This window comes from Tarenaya hassleriana, unplaced genomic scaffold (genome assembly GCF_000463585.1).
Source record: "Tarenaya hassleriana unplaced genomic scaffold, ASM46358v1 Cleome2, whole genome shotgun sequence".
Lineage (NCBI taxonomy): Eukaryota > Viridiplantae > Streptophyta > Magnoliopsida > Brassicales > Cleomaceae > Tarenaya > Tarenaya hassleriana.
In genome coordinates, this window is record NW_010965372.1 from 8,838,455 (window position 1) to 8,849,933 (window position 11,479).

Consider the following 11,479-nt stretch of genomic DNA (forward strand, 5'->3'; position numbering starts at 1 on the left):
GCACCAAAGATTATATGCTCACATTAAGAAAGACTCTTTGAGAATTATATTGGCTTTAGTTGCTCATTATGATTTAGAGCTTCATCAAATGGATGTTAAAACCGCTTTTTTGAATAGTGATCTAGAGGAACAAGTATATATGGATCAGCCTGAAGGATTTATACCCACAGGAAAAGAAAATTTAGTGTGTAAGCTGAGAAAATCAATTTATGGACTAAAACAAGCTTCCCGACAATGGTATCTTAAATTTAATAATACCATTACATCTTATGGTTTCGTAGAAAATATCGTTGATCGATGTATCTACATGAAGGTTAGTGGGAGTAAGTATGCGATTTTAGTCTTATACGTTGATGATTCCCGAATCTCTTCTATGCCAACTTTTCGTGATTCATCACTCCCACTGATTTGACCATTTTCAATGAACCTTGCATTGCCAGTCTCCATAATTCTCGTACTATGGTTAGGACAATAAAAAGTCATTGGTTATTCAGATTCAGATTATGCTGGATGTGTTGATACCAGAAAATCGACTTTTGGATATTTGTTTCTACTTGCCGGAGGAGCAGTATCATGGAGGAGTGGAAAGCAGTCTGTCATTGCTGCTTCCACCATGGAAGCTGAGTTTGTAGCATGTTTTGAAGCTACCGTTCACAGTTTATGGATGCGGAACTTTATCTCAGGGCTTAGGATTGTCGACACTATAGCTAGGCCGCTGAGAATTTACTGTGATAATTCCGCAGCTATCTTCTTCTCGAAAAATGATAAGTACTCGAAAGGTGCTAAGCATATGGAGATAAAATACTTATCTGTCAAAGAAGAAGTGCAGAAACAAAGAGTATCATTTGAGCATATCAGTACTGATTTTATGATAGCGGATCCATTAACTAAGGGACTGCCGCCTAAGACTTTTAATGCTCATGTTGATCGTATGGGCATTATAGATAAGTCGTTGTTGTAATTTAAATAATTGCTCATTATATATGATATCTTGAATTCAATAAAGTCTTGTTTCTGTTATTGAAAGTCATATTATCATTAAATTATTTGTGTACATATGAAGTTGATAAAGATAATATGCATTATTGTTCTATAGTTACTTCTGGCCATAAAAGAGGTTTTGGATGACAAACGTTTGTGATACTTGGAAGGAATCATATTCAAATAAAATGATGTGTGACCGCCAAGATTCAATTGTTTGTTGTTCAAATAAAAGTTATCGGTGATAGATGAATACAATATAAAATTACGCGTTTTAAAGATTGTAGATCATCAAATCATCACATGGGCCAAGTGGGAGAATGTTGGAAATATAAAATTGACCCATGGAATTTTGGGTTTTGGACTTCATATTATTTTGAGCTCATTGATGGATATGAGCTAATTAAGTTTGAATGTCCATTGGTATTCATGGTAATCCATCTCTTTCCCCTATAAATAGAGGATCTTGATTCATATTTTTCATCCATCAGAAAAATTATCAAAGTAAGGGTGAAAAGAGAGAAAAATCGATTTACCGAATTATTCTTCAAAGTCATTCCGCTGCAAAATGGATTCAGGTATAATTCTTATCCGATATGTATATTAATTTCGAATTGTATGAATTATGCAAAAACCGTATCCAGTTTTTGGTGAGTTTTCATAAAGTTATCGAAAACCATCAATATAAAGTTTTTACATCTCCTCCTGTGGTGAAGATCACCGCCGTATTAAATTCGACGATGGCTCTGTTGTGTTCGATGGTGGGGAAGAGAGCTTGAAGTCCGTCGAGGATAAGCTGAGTCAACTTGGCCAATGACCCGATTTTAATTTATAAAAACCATAATCAGAAATTAAAACCGGGTTTGGTTTCTTCTCCAACCGGTTCCGAAAAAATTAAAAAAAAAATATTGATGTATCATTTTTTAAGTTAAAATTATTGACTTGTATGGTGACATTAATATTCCGTGAACACATGGATTTTCATTCGGTTGAAAAATTGGTACAATCGATCAAATGTTTATTAGAAATAGAATAAGCAAGTTAAAGGTGTTATTTGTAACAATGTTGGAAGGTTGGGTATTGATAGATAATTTTGTAAGTTAGAAGATTTTATTGTATATATTTTAGCAAGTTGAAGGTTTTTGAGATTTTTTTTTTTCTCTTTTTATTATCTTTCAAATAGTCTAAAGTAATTATGGATTTCGGAGTAAAGTATTGAATTCACCAATATTTTTATAACGTTGGAATATGCATTCACTATCTTTCGAATGCTTACGGAGTAAACACGTCTTTCTATAATAATCTATAAACCATATAAAATTCATATGTAAACCAGTCAAAATTATGTATATTTGACAAGTTTACAAATGGGGAGTTAAACCCCAAATTTGAGGTTAAAAGGTTTAGTACTCAACCAATTTATCTAGACTTTTTCATAGTAGTTGTTTGTATATCATGAGTTCACGAGATTCATATATCTATATAAAATGTATGAAATGTATTATTCAACTGCATGTTATCTACATTATATGTTACACATATTACATATACCTTATCTATTATACATTGTCATTAATGAGTGAAATCTATATTTTGTCCTAATGTTAATGTGTGTGATATTCGACAACCCCGATAGCGGATACACCAAAATCTCCACTCATCTTCATTCGCAATGCGCCCTTTTGCTCTATTTTATACATCTGTCACCAAAAATTTATTCTTCAGGCTATTTGGTGCGACAACGAAGGAGATGAAAAATATTATTATTACAAATGTGGAGATCCATTTCTTTTTTGTTTTTGCTTTTTGTAAATGGAGATCCATCCATTTCTTTTTTTTCACACAATAACAATTTCGGTATATATATGAAAAAAAAAACAATTTCAGTACATGAATCCATATATATATATGTATACTCTATGAGCTGATCATTGGATAGTTAATCAATGAATCCATATTATACGACCATTTTTAACCGGTTTGAAAATGAGACCATTCTTTTGACATAAATTCATTAATGAACCATCTCGTTGAACGAAATAGGCCCAATAACGTTTTTAACATAAAAATGGGAATAATAATATACTATTATTGGATTATTATCTCGTTACTGCACAAAACTCTACATCTTAAACTTGTAAAAAACAAATCCTAAAGAATATTTATATTTATGCTATAAATTTATCATAGAATATAAACCATCATACTTAACAAACTTTAAAACCCGTAAATGTTTGTTAAAAACTAATAAAAGTAAGACTTTTTATATAAATATAATTGATGAAAATTTATACGTTTAAGATTTTTATTTACTTTTATTTTTAAGTTAGATATATATATATATATTGATATTATCTATTATGTTTATTAAAACTATATTTAGAATATATAATAGTTTTTTAATTGAGTATATATACGAAAAACATATATATATATATCGACTTTTTGTGTTTCATTAACCATTTTTGCTTACATTATTAATTATTTATTTTATATTTTAAAAATTAAAATTAATAAATTTTTTTTAGACCATTAATTCTTAACTTTTAAGATAAATTTAAAATATATAATTTTGTTTATATATGCATAATAGTTTACAGCTTCTAAAATATACTCACTCCATTTCAAAATATTTGTAGTTTTAGATTATTTTTTATGTTTCGAAATATTTATCATTCTACATTTTCAAGATATTTTTTTACAATAGTTTCTAATTTTATCCCTATTAAATTCTAATAAATTATTAATGATAACATCATTTTATTTTATTTATATTAAATAAGAGTATATATGATTTTTTTTAAAATTTTTTTTTTAAAATGTGAAATAATCTAAAATAATAATTATTTTGAAACGGATGGAGTAATTGGTTAAATATTTTTTCGCGTATTTAAAATATAGATTTTTTTTTTGTAACGGGTAGCTAACATTTTTTTTCTAAGATAATCCCTAAAATTTTTACGTTTCTCACTCTCTCGGAATTCGGTTCTCATTATCGGTCACATCGTTCTTGACGGTTTCTCCGATCATAGCAAATGATTTCTTCTGATTGATCGGTTGTTTCAGTCTGAGTTTAATCTATCCACGAGCGATCGAATTGTGCGATAAGTTCTCTCCTGGTCTCTGTTGGCATCGAGAATCGAGATGAGTTCGATCAATGGATTGGGTCGCGAAGGGCCAGCACCAGTTGTGGAAGATGAAATCACTTCGTTCTTTGGTTCTGCTCCTCCTTTGAAGGATTCGGAGAAGATCTTCGAGAAGTTGAATCGGTTCATCGAGCTGAATTCTTCGCCACAAGGTGAGATCGCTGATTGTGTATATACTTTTTCTTGGAGTGTTTGTATAGATGGGTTTGTGTGCATGAATGTACTGAGAGGAACGTATTTTAGCAGGAGGAGATGGCGGTGAGAGGAGGATTGTGTGTGTGACTTCAGGTGGAACCACTGTTCCTCTGGAGCAGCGGTGCGTGCGTTACATCGATAACTTCAGCTCCGGTAACAGAGGTGCTGCATCGACCGAGTGAGTTCCATTTTTGCTTTTCCACATTTCTCGGAAATCGTGAATGGCTTTTGCTGTTCTTTGTTTAGTTTGAGATCTAATTCAAGTCGATATTTGATCTGGCGTGAAGATATTTCGTGAAGGCTGGTTATGCTGTGATATTTTTGTACAGGAGGTACAACTGATTCTCTCTAACAGGATTTATTCTATGTATATGAATTATAGTTGGTGATGTGTAATGCGTGCGTTGATGGTGATTATGTTGTTTTCACTGGCTTTGATGTTTAGAGGAACTTGCCAACCATACTGCCGATCTCTTCCTGACGACCCGTTTCTTGAATGCTTTGAGTTCCCGGATGGGTCAGACATTCAAGGTTTGTGTTTCTTTCGTTTTGTCTTTTGATAAAAATGCAAATGCTGGATCCTGTTTGGGTTTCACATCCATTAAGGGATATCATAGGATTATGTTTCCGAGTCATGTACGTCCCTGGATTTGTATGCGTAATGATATTATGATTTACCTTATCTCGGTGGTGGATTAAGTATTTCCTTGTCTCACGTTGTCGATGAGCAGGATTTGGTCTTTCGATATATGAAATGAGCTGTCTGTTTCTGCCAGATGTGATGGGTTGTCTTTATCTTTTTCAGTGCGCTCATCTCATTCTGAAGCTGTGAAGAGAGCTGTTAGGGATCAGCAAGCTGTACAGACCAATTCGTTTCTTGGATTTACAGTTTTCTTTCCATGGATTTTTATCTGTGTTGTGAAATGAATATAACAGATCAGTTTAAGAGTATACAGTCAAATGATCCATAGGATTTTTGGCTTCCATATGCAGGCGGTAGCAGAAAGTCGCTTATTAAAGCTTCCTTTCACAAACATATTTGAATATCTTCAGGTTAGACTCTACGATACTTCACCTTTCTTAAACTGCTTCTCTGTTCTTATTGTTCTTATCCTAAGATCATGTGCCCATCCCAATGGTGAATTAAATAATTTAGTGATACTATGTATTTGTTTTTTCTCTTGTTTCGGTGACAGTATATCATGCACTTGAAAATGGTTCCATGGTGCTTGTTGTATGTATGATGTTATATATGTCAAAACCTATAGATATATATGTACTGATGTACGTATGAAAGGAAATGTTGTTGCATATGTGTTTGTGGATCAGGAAGCTAAATATCGGCTGGAGAATATAAATTATAATGTGCCACTATTGCAGAAGAGTCGCAAGACCCAGGATGGTCTCAAAATTGTGCTTGTGACTGTTCTACAATCAAGCTTTCATGACCAAAAAGATTTGATATTTCCATTGTTTCTTTATATTTTTTCTGTGGTATCTGATCGGGTTATTGTTATCGCGTGCACAAAACAGACGCTGCAACTGATAGGAACCGCATTGAAGGATCTCGGTCCTGATGCCATGTTTTATCTTGCTGCTGCAGTTTCCGACTTTTATGTGCCATGGAATAGCATGGTAAGAAAACCTGGGTTCCTGTTATTTTTTTCCCTGAAAAATGAAAAACAAAATGGCTAGTGGCTGACAGATTTTAGGTTTCTCTGAGCAGACAGAGCACAAGATTCAATCGGGAGCTGGTCCTTTGGACATAAGACTTGCCCAAGTCCCGAAAATGCTTTGGGTCTTGAGAACGAAGTGGGCTCCTAGTGCCTTCTGCATATCATTCAAGGTCATATCACCTGTTCCCCTTCAAATGCATTGCTTACATTAGGGGTGGCCATTTCGGTTATTAACCGAATAACCGAGCCGAACCGAATAAGACATAACCGTATCCGAACCGAACCCGACATCAAAACCGAACGGTTATGATTTACTTAAACCCGAAAAACCGAAACCGAAACCGAATAAAAAATAACCGAAAAAACCGAGAGAATAACCGACATTTTCTTTGGAAAATTGAACTTTTTACCAAAACCGAACCGAACCCGAAACGAAAAATAACCGAACCGAACCGAACTGGAATTTATATAAAAATCGAATGGTTATAGTTTTTCTATAACCGAAATAACCGAACCCGTATATAACCGGACCGAACCCGAACCGAAACCCGAATTGGCCACCCCTAGCTTACATAACTATCAAAACTCTCTTGTTGCAAACTATAAAACGTCTGAACAGTTAATTTAGACTGTAACAATGTTTTAGTTTTGGTGATTCTGATGTTCCGAGCTGAGACATGGCCGGAAAACAACAACCTCTGTTACATGCCTTTTGTTATTGAAACAGCTTGAGACAGACTCGAAGATTCTGTTAGAAAAGGCCGGAATGGCTCTCCGGAAGTACAAGGTGCATGCGGTAGTAGCCAACGAGCTACTAACCCGTAAGGAAGAAGTGGTAGTTGTTTCAACAGACGGCAATGTTCTGGTCAGGCGGGACACCGATAAGCCAGGCTCTGATGTGGAAGATCCCCTCATCCGCCTTATCATGGACCGACACTCAGCATACATCAAAGAATCACATACATAAGTCCTCTGCGTCAAGGTAAAAAACTGAGGCAAATGGTTATAATACACAGCAGAAATAACCAGAGGACTAGAAGATGGAAACTCTGGTACCATTACACTTTCTATATCTGGTCGGTAGATGAAGTCTTGTCATGTGGGCACTGATGGTTCAATAGAATTTCTCTGAATTCTCATGTAAACGTAGGAGAGATCAGTAGATTACATGTTGGTAATCGATGTCTGTTTCTCTTTCCCAGACAAAACCTGTAGAAAAACTTAAGACCCAATACAGCATCTACAGTTGAATCTCGTGTTTCTGTACAACTTGTTGGATAAAGTGGCTTGGAATTCATTCGTGGCATAAGAGGTTCTGTATCGGTTTTCATTTCTTCTTGGCATCGATGAACATAGCCCGAGTCCAGTGTTCAACGTCCTCGGACTGCGAAGGCGGCGGTGGATACTTGGGATGCTCTACCAGATCCCATCCATCGATAAGCCCTTCGTTCTTGGTGCTTCTCTCTTCGGTTGTGGAGAGGAAACTTGCTGCTGGGTTGGAATGGTGGGTGTAACTCGGGTTTCTCTGCAAGTGGGTTAGGAGAGATGTAACATAAGAAACAATCAGAAAGGACCAGTTCTGACAAAATCTGATCGAAAACCATCAACTCTTTGAAGAATGCCAAGAATTCTACCGAAATGTTCGGTTTTTCTCATTCCTCTGGTTCGAAATATATGAAAATGGTAGGAGAGACGGAGGAAAAAAGCGTGTACCGGAACAGGTAGACTATGGGCACTTTCGAGTAAGGAGCTTGAGATGACAGAGTTGGCGTTCCATATAGATTTATTTAGCTGTTGAGCTTGCTTGCATGATCTGTACAAGCAGACACCAAAAATACAAAGATGTAAAAGCTGGGTGGTAGAGGTGGCTATTTCGGGTTTCGGTTCGGTTTTCGGTTCGGTTATTTCGGGTTCGGTTATTTCGGTTATAAAAAAATCATACCCAAACGGTTATATAGATTTAATCAGTTCGGTTCAGTTCGGTTTCGGTTCGGTTTGGTTCGGTTTTTGCATAATAAAATTATAACCAAACGGTTATATTTTCCGGTTTATTCGGTTCGGTTTTAGATCGGTTCGGTTCGGTTATGATATATTTTGAAAAAAAATTATTAATCATATATAAACTTCAAAATATCTATTCAAATAAATGCACAAAATGATTAATCCTGTAATAAAATTATAAAAAAAATCTAAAAACTTCAATAATTAGGATAAAAGTTAAAAACATTATATTTTATGGTTTATTGGGCGAAATATATAAGGTTAAAAAATCTAAAAACTTCAATAATTAGGATAAAAGTTAAAAACATTATATTTTATGGTTTATTGGGCGAAATATATAAGGTTAAAAATGAAGTATAAAAAAATAATACTAATAATAATGAGGGTAAAAATTAAAATATTAAAAAAACTCAATAACCGTTCGGTTAACCGCGGTTATTCGGTTATTAACCGAACTGAACCGAACCCGAACGGTTATTCAACTTCCTCAACCGTTCGGTTATTAAGCAAATAACCGAACCGAACCGAACCGCTGTTAGTCGGTTCGGTTCGGTCCGCTCTTATTCGGTTTGGTTATTCAGTTAATAACCGTGGGTGGTACCCGAACCTGTGGGACCCACGGCTATCCATCCCCCAAACACCCGAAATTCGGGAACCTAAACTGCCATTAGGTCGAACCAGGTTTTTTCTCGCGGGGAGGACCTGACTTTCGAGTTCTAGTTCAGGTTCTGTCCGGTAATTTACCCGAACCAAGAAACCCGAAGGGCGAGGCTGAAGTCAGATACAACCCTCTCACCTCGCCCAGCTCGCTAGTCCGGATACCTGACCCCCACGAGACCCCAAGGGCGAGACCGAAGTCGGATACCCAACTCGCACCCACCCCGATAAAGAACACTAAGGGAGCGAAAAGAAAGATATGTACCTCGAAGAAGCCATTTTCAGGGAGAAAACAGCTCGGACCTCCTTGGAAGAGGATAACGTGGCCAGTAATTTGGCGAATGCTTCAAAAGTGGAGGCCTCCAAAGGTACTTCTAGGCACAATGAATTGTAACAATATGACGTCAAGCAAGACACGCTTTTCTTGAGAAGAGCTATTCCTTTCTGCAAATCTCTGTGCGTCTCGACTGTATGAGGAGAAGCAGAAGAGTAATTAAAGCTGTTGCTTCCCAAAGAATCGAGACGTGCAGCTCTTCTTTCGGATTCCATTGAAGCAGCACCAAAATTGCTGGAACTTCTATCTGTCCACGAGTTCTCGACGTTGGTAGAACAACAGTTTTGCCGGGGTATGAAGAGAGGATACTCACTGCTGCAAAAGGGTCGATAAGAACTTTTAGCCTTGTCGTAAACTATTTGGTTTCTCATTTTCATGCTCAGAGATGGGGAAATGGAACTCCAGAAAGCTTGTACCTTCGGGAGGAAGGGCGTGCATCCCAGTATGAATCTCGTTGCCATATCCGTGAGCAAGAACCCTGTGAGGAAAATATTGCGCAAATTTGACAAGAGCAGAAACTTGGAATTTCATTTTTCCAAAAACAAAAATGAAAGTTTCCATATTTTCCTTTGAAATTTGGAATGCAAGAATCAAAATCAGAGATGAACAGAATGTGTTACCGCAAAACCTGAGTTATGGAGTGAAGGAGCAGCCAAGTTATGAATCACAAGGTTAAGAAGCTGGACCATGTACCTGCTCCGTACGTAAAAGAAAATGTCTCAGCACCTACCTACCTAAAGAAATGGGACAGAGAATACACCACAGAACAAGAAAGGCTGAAACAAAGACCAAACAAAATTATCTATGAACGTAGTCCCAGACGCAAAGGACGCTACCCCAAATCCGATGGCACGGAGTGAGGGTCGAGACCTCTCGGTAGACGTGCATTGCAAAGCAAATCATATTGACCAGTGGAACCATTTTTACTCTCTCCATCAAAAGTAACCTGAGATAATTAATATAAAGCACTTAAAATAAGCAATAGGATAGAACTAGGGAATGAGAAATATCATCAAGAGTATCCCAAGTCCAGAAATATCCTGTTTTTTGTGTCTTGGTATTCTTACTCTGCGTTGAGGGAACAATTTGCATATTTGCTTCATAACCACGGACTGTTTGTGAAGGCGTTCTGACGTGATTGCCATCTGCAAGAAAGAAACAGCCTTGATCTTCATAACTGAGTATACGTACGATGTTTAACAAAATAAACGAGTTACGTGGGCAAAATCCAGAATGTATATCAGATTGCATGATGAAAGTGAACCCGGATCCCTTACATGGCCTAGGGTCTGCGTACAGATTAGATTAGGATAATACTTTAGCTTTTCAGCTCTGTTTTTCTCCAGCTGCAAAGGCACAAATGAAAAGATATCCATCAAAACTTTGAGACAAACCCTATCCATTTCAGACACCTAAAAGCTGTGATCATTGTGTTACAGTGCAAGGCAAAGAAAGAAACACATTACAAAGCACCATTTTCACTACCGTTGAGCGAGCTGAATCCAGAACCCCATATCTAACTTTCATCTCACGAGTTTCAATCTTTGCCCTCCCTGTGGAAAAATCAAGAGACATTGCTTAAGCAAAGTGTATTAGGAAAACGCAGAGAACATTTACTAAGGAGACGGAAACCTTGAGCTACTTGTTCTCTGTTATGTCGGAGCCTTTCCTTCAAGCTCGAAAACTTCTCATGTTGAAGCACTCTCCAGTTCTTTTGATCATCTGCTCTTCCCTACACCCTACACAACAGATTTTATAAAAAAAAAAATTAAAATAAAATAAAATTTCCAAAACGAAGAGGAAAAAACCCAATAGCTGAGAGGTCCCAGAACCAAACCTTTGCTACCAATAACTCTCTCAACCTCGAGTACAAGGAATCTCGCCGATTCTTCAGTGACTTCAACAAAGTGCTATACTCATTTAACCTGCAACGAGATCAATGCAGGATCCAGAAATCAGTACAAGAAAGGTAAACGTATGCAGAAACCCACAGGGTAAACGCTTAATTTCAGAATTTCACGATGAATCTAACCGAAAATTGGATTCAAACGAGCTACAGAAGATACGGGCCACTAAGCTTATACAAAAACTTCGCATTGTCGTTCTAATTAGGAAACAAAAATCAAATTCAAGCGATACAGAAAACGAGGCAATCGAGAAGGACATACCTGTAATTAACGCAACCGGCGCAAATCGAAGCGCGATTGGTATTCTCGCAAACAGCGCAATTACTGGATCGTTTCATCGTCGTTCAGCCCTTCATCTGCAACACACAAACCCTAACAAATCCTACTGGTTTGTATATGGACAGGAACAGAGGTGGGAAACATCTCGATCATACGGAATAAGGACACTGAATCACTGTATATGACAAGTGGAATCAGAAACTGAGGAATTCGAATTCGAGGGCCGGAACGGACAAACTCCAGAGAAATTGGCGACGAGAGAACTTGGACCCAGAAATAAACAACCGACGAGTCATGGCAGGA

At 36.8% G+C, this 11,479-nt stretch overlaps 2 protein-coding genes across 3 annotated transcripts; one reads left to right on the plus strand and one right to left on the minus strand.

Annotated features, from left to right (window-relative positions):
• Positions 1–3,920: 3,920 nt before the first annotated feature.
• LOC104813137 (phosphopantothenate--cysteine ligase 2) lies at positions 3,921–7,252 on the plus strand. Of its 2 annotated transcripts, none has more exons than XM_010540668.1 (9): positions 3,921–4,279; positions 4,371–4,500; positions 4,610–4,654; positions 4,768–4,853; positions 5,128–5,180; positions 5,316–5,375; positions 5,856–5,957; positions 6,049–6,168; positions 6,726–7,252. In XM_010540668.1, exons 1-9 carry the CDS (start codon positions 4,126–4,128, stop codon positions 6,963–6,965), a joined length of 990 nt encoding a protein of 329 aa, XP_010538970.1. In that variant the 5' UTR covers positions 3,921–4,125; the 3' UTR covers positions 6,966–7,252. The 2 variants fall into 2 exon arrangements, with proteins under 2 accessions (XP_010538970.1, XP_010538972.1); XM_010540670.1 differs by having other exon boundaries at positions 3,922–4,279; positions 4,374–4,500.
• LOC104813136 lies at positions 7,112–11,479 on the minus strand. Its single transcript, XM_010540667.1, has 12 exons — positions 11,159–11,479; positions 10,828–10,915; positions 10,623–10,722; positions 10,476–10,543; positions 10,268–10,336; positions 10,058–10,135; positions 9,827–9,936; positions 9,611–9,683; positions 9,407–9,468; positions 8,922–9,305; positions 7,712–7,811; positions 7,112–7,523 (listed from the first exon to the last, which is right to left on the minus strand). Exons 1-12 carry the CDS (start codon positions 11,233–11,235, stop codon positions 7,326–7,328), a joined length of 1,407 nt encoding a protein of 468 aa, XP_010538969.1. The 5' UTR covers positions 11,236–11,479; the 3' UTR covers positions 7,112–7,325.

What these genes read in the sequence shown, in the direction of transcription:
- LOC104813137 (XM_010540668.1), top strand. Translation starts at nt 4,126, where the DNA reads ATGAGTTCGATCAATGGATTGGGTCGCGAAGGGCCAGCACCAGTTGTG. An exon ending in GCTGAATTCTTCGCCACAAG is followed by an intron (nt 4,280 to 4,370) that starts GTGAGATCGCTG and finishes AACGTATTTTAG; the next exon opens with CAGGAGGAGATGGCGGTGAG. An exon ending in CTGTTAGGGATCAGCAAGCT is followed by an intron (nt 5,181 to 5,315) that starts GTACAGACCAAT and finishes TTCCATATGCAG; the next exon opens with GCGGTAGCAGAAAGTCGCTT.
- LOC104813136 (XM_010540667.1), bottom strand. Translation starts at nt 11,235, where the DNA reads ATGAAACGATCCAGTAATTGCGCTGTTTGCGAGAATACCAATCGCGCT. An exon ending in GCCGGTTGCGTTAATTACAG is followed by an intron (nt 10,916 to 11,158) that starts GTATGTCCTTCT and finishes ATCTCGTTGCAG; the next exon opens with GTTAAATGAGTATAGCACTT. An exon ending in GCACGCCCTTCCTCCCGAAG is followed by an intron (nt 9,306 to 9,406) that starts GTACAAGCTTTC and finishes ACCCTTTTGCAG; the next exon opens with CAGTGAGTATCCTCTCTTCA.